The sequence below is a fragment of the Gavialis gangeticus genome, unplaced genomic scaffold, assembly GCF_001723915.1.
Source record: "Gavialis gangeticus isolate Ggan-Ray unplaced genomic scaffold, GavGan_comp1, whole genome shotgun sequence".
Taxonomy (NCBI): domain Eukaryota; kingdom Metazoa; phylum Chordata; order Crocodylia; family Gavialidae; genus Gavialis; species Gavialis gangeticus.
In genome coordinates, this window is record NW_017729025.1 from 87134060 (window position 1) to 87138423 (window position 4364).

Below are 4364 nucleotides of genomic sequence, written 5' to 3' on the forward strand. Positions count from 1 at the left end.
TTGAATCCATAGACTTCATGACATATTTAAGCCAAGATCCCCTTTTGTCTCCAATTACCATCTCCTGCTTTCTGAATTTCCCCTTCTAGCTACTCCCTTATCACCTTACACACACTAGGACAATGTTCCAACTAATGGGCTGTGCAGCAAGCTTCCTCGCTCCAATTCCTGGTCAAAAACTTTCAGAAGCCCATCTTTTTCCTGAAGCATTCCAAGTATAATGTCCATACTCTGCCCTGTGTGAATTCTGTCCTGTATTGTTTCCACGCACTCTGTTAGCCTTTAAACTCTTTAGGGGAGGAATCGGTTGTGTGTGTTGCAGGTTGCATCCTATACAGCATCATATGCATGTATGATCCTATACGTATAATAAATCATGATACAAATACTATTAACAGTGGTACTCTTCTGTCTCAGGTCCTTAAATGCCTTTTGAAGACAATGCAGACTGATCCTCACTGGAAAATCAAGGCCTTTGCCATCAGAGGTACTGCAGAATTTGTTGCTAAAAACCCATGTCCTTAAAAGACTGTTCTTCATGAGGATTTTAATCATTTACTTGGTTTTTAAAAAAAATACATTTTGAATTCCAAAAATAATTTTTAAAAGAAATTTTAATGCTAGACATGACACCCATGAACAGAGTAAATCTAATAGTAACATTATACCAGTGTCCTTCAAACAGAGTAAGAAATCTAACACAGGACATATATTCTGAAACCTTGCTATTCTGTGTGTCCTAGAAGGACTGACTGTTAACATTTTAAATAAAACCATTTGTCTGAATTCCACACCAGGAAAAAAAAAACACTTTTCTGATGGAGTTTTTGTTGGAAATAGGACACCATGGTACCCAAAACCATTGCAATCCAGCAAGAGGAACAATCCCTACCATGCTATAAATTCTTCAGTTATCAGTTTTAAATGCCAGAGTCCAGTGTAGCAAGCATGGGCAACCTATACAAGTGTCTAAAATCCAAAATAGTAAATTAATTAATTTATCATTTGGATTTTGTAATTCATGTATAATTTTAGGGTGCATCATAAATCTTGTAAAAGTTTATGCTAATTTTCAGTCTTGTCCCCTGCCAACTCCATGGCTTTCCATAGAATATTTGGTCAGATACAGAACCTTTGGTCTATCTTTCAGGCCTGCTTGGGAGCTGTCCAAGGTATCTAACTGACTCTACCTCAGGAGCTATGCTTCTCAGGAATTACAAAACAATCATCTGTAAGGATTTATGAGTGACTGGAACAAGACTTGAGAGGGCACTGCTGGAGGAGATTAAAATAATCACTAATTTCATGGCCTTCAGATGAAGTGTAAAGCACTTCTTGAATTCAGCTTTTCCACAAATCTAACTGAAACAGTATGAGAGAGAATATTGAGTAAGTGGGGGAGAAGAAATGAAGGAATAAAATAGAATAGTAGACAGAGAATGGGAAGGAAATTAAAAAAAATTCTTATTACCTTGGCAATGCCTGGCAGCAGGGACCCCCCTGGTGGCAGTAGCAGCGAAGAGGCAGTGGCAGCCCCTCCACTGTCAGCACTTACGCATCGCCTATGCTCCTAGTCCATCTTTCCTGTCTAAAGGAATCATAACGCAGCTATACTGTTATAGGTGCATTAGATGCAGTGTGAATGCTTAGCTTTTCAATCTATTCTCTGTATCACACTGAAATATTTACAAGTCACCATAACACCATAAAAAAATCTTATATATATTTTTTGTTTTCCTGTATTGCTGCAGCCTTCTTAGTATTTTCCACACCGTGATTATTAAAAAGTGCATTTCTTAAAGCTTGCTACCCAACATAGTCACTCAGTGAAATTAAGAAGTGCTGCATTTCAAATATTTTTTTTAAATGTCACTTTCAGAATCGTAATTGTCTTGTGAATTTTATTCCTCTACAATGTAAACAAATCAAATGATGGATTGCTGAGAAGGATGGGGTAAGGTTATGACCAGTAAATAATTATAGCTGTACAGGCTAAGAAGGATGTAATCAAATTCCAATAAACCATTATCATCTGCTACTGAGGTCCCCTCTTCCTCTCCTAGGTAGCGCTTCACAATTGGCCCAGAGCACATTACTTGTTTACCATTTTTTGTAACAGCAACACAACTATCTGCTGCAGACCTCTTCTGACCCTGCAGGTAAACACTGTATTTTCTAAGAGTCTACAAACATTAAGTCTTTTAGAAACCTAATACACAGAAATAAGCACTTGAGTTAATTCTCCCACCCAGACCCTAGCATGGAAAATCAACATCACTTATTTTTTCTTTCTTTGGCAGCATTGGGCCAAATAGGCCATGTTAGCCCCCTGCTGAAACATCTTCTTCTTTGGGCTATTCACTATGAGGAGGAGCCAGGAGTACGAAAGGAGGCCTGTCGTGCCATTGTCACCCTCCACTTGCAGGACGAAAGTGTTCAGGCCACCTTATTGGAGAGAGTGATTCTGGAGCCAAATGAGATGGTCAGAGAGTGAGTCGCTGTACATGCTCTGGCTAAAGAAAGCTCTCTCATCCTGTTCCTTTCAGCAGACACCCTATTTGATAACCAAGCAGCACACTGCACAGTCTCATGAATGCTACATACTTACAATATAGCAGAGATGGTGCAGTAAGTGACTTGGAGGATGCTCCCCAAGTCAATTTTTATCCTGCACACACCTCCATTAACCCTCCCCCATGGACTCCAAAGCCTACCTTTCCGAGTTCCTAAAGTTCATCACTTGGGATTGAGGAGGTAGATGGAAGGAAGTGTAGATGTTCTTCTGTCACATCATTATTCAACCCCCTGCACCCACTTTACAAAATGTTCATCTCTGCCAAAACCTCTACAGTCAGGAGGTGCTTCTGTGTGCCCCATCATAGTCTCTCTTCTCACTCAGGTTTTCCAGACTGCTCTGGACCTGAAGTTGGATGTCATAACTTACATAGGGAGGATCAGTAAGACTTCTCTGTTTTACCATAATTTCACAAGTGAAATGGAACATGAATGCTCTAATTCTATGAGTCTTAAACTGTAGTTCATAGTACACTTGCTAATAGACAGTGGAAAGGAAAAAACTGGCTGGCAAAATGGAGCTCGTTGCTAGCATTAAAGAAAGCTAAAGATAACCAAGTACCTTTCCAATATCGATTTTATTTCCTTGTAAGCAATTATCATAGCTGCCACAGATACATCATGGATTCTCAAACATGAGGCAAGAGATCCAGGAAACACTACTAAGTTCTGATCTGTATTATGGATAAACATTGAGAACTCATGCCTTAATTAAAATTTTAGCCGTTACACCTTTCTCTTGATGAAAAGTGATATGAGATCCTTCAAGACTAAGGTCCCAATTCTGAGAGTGTGTGTGTGTGTGTGTGTGTGTGTAGATAAGATCAAACTAGCAATGCCACTGACTTTCATAGTTACACTTGATCTTAACCCACAAGAGGCCAAGAAACAATAACCCTGTAAAAGCTATCATCTGTACCTAAGACCAGTGCCCTAGGACCAGTCAACCTATCAGTTTTGCTTCTCAGTGGAAAGCCTGCATTCTAGCAATGTAGTGTGTTGTGACACTTCTTCAGAAATAACTTCAGGGGAAGAGGATTGTCCTTAAATGTGTGTACTGAATGAAATATGGGTAGTATGCCAGCACCTAAAAAGTTTAATGTGATAATCATACTTCCCTGATACCCTCCTGGAACCCCACCACATCTGCTACTTCTCTACAATTCTGTACTCTCAAGGCAAAATCTGGTGATGGACTCATCCATGCCAATAGGGGAACAAAATTCTTTCTTTCAGCCCTTTACACTACTAATAACCTCTTACCTCCATTTCACACACAAGAGGTTAATGAGAAAATTCAGCACAGATTGGAAGAAACTTGGCTGGTGTCCTGATAGAACAGTAACTTAATTTCTCTTTATAGTTATTTTATGATATTCTGCCACGTATATGTAATAAATCTTCTTATCACTTCTATTTAGGGAAATGAATCGAGCTATGAAGGCTCTCAACTTTCAACATAAAGAGGATCAGAAAACAGTTGAGAAAATCAAGAATGAGGTGATGAGATACAGGGCTCTACTCACAGATGAAATTTGGTCTGAACTCTTGATTAAAGGACAGGAATACAATTCCCTCTTATTGATAAGGGGTTAGGAGGCAAGTGATTTCCTTCTGAGCACCTCTACTACTTCCCTCTCTACATCCCTATGTGACACACTGCAATTAGAATTGTCCCAGCTAGTGGATATGTGTCAGAAGACAGGAAGATGGGGTTCACCATCAGAGAGAACATGGAATGGAGATAGCCTCAAGTGTATACTGGTCAGAGTCTCAACATAGCATCACGT

General features: G+C 39.5%; 1 protein-coding gene across 2 annotated transcripts in view; it reads left to right on the top strand.

The window, feature by feature from the left end:
- Window positions 1–423: 423 nt before the first annotated feature.
- HEATR4 (HEAT repeat containing 4) overlaps window positions 424–4364 on the top strand; it is a 20691-nt gene continuing 16750 nt past the window's right edge. For both annotated transcript variants that reach the window (XM_019519101.1, XM_019519102.1), the window contains exons 1-3: window positions 424–487; window positions 2301–2490; window positions 3996–4074. In XM_019519101.1, the coding sequence (XP_019374646.1) occupies window positions 442–487; window positions 2301–2490; window positions 3996–4074 (315 nt within the window). In that variant the 5' untranslated portion in view covers window positions 424–441. The remainder of the gene's footprint in view (window positions 488–2300; window positions 2491–3995; window positions 4075–4364) is intronic.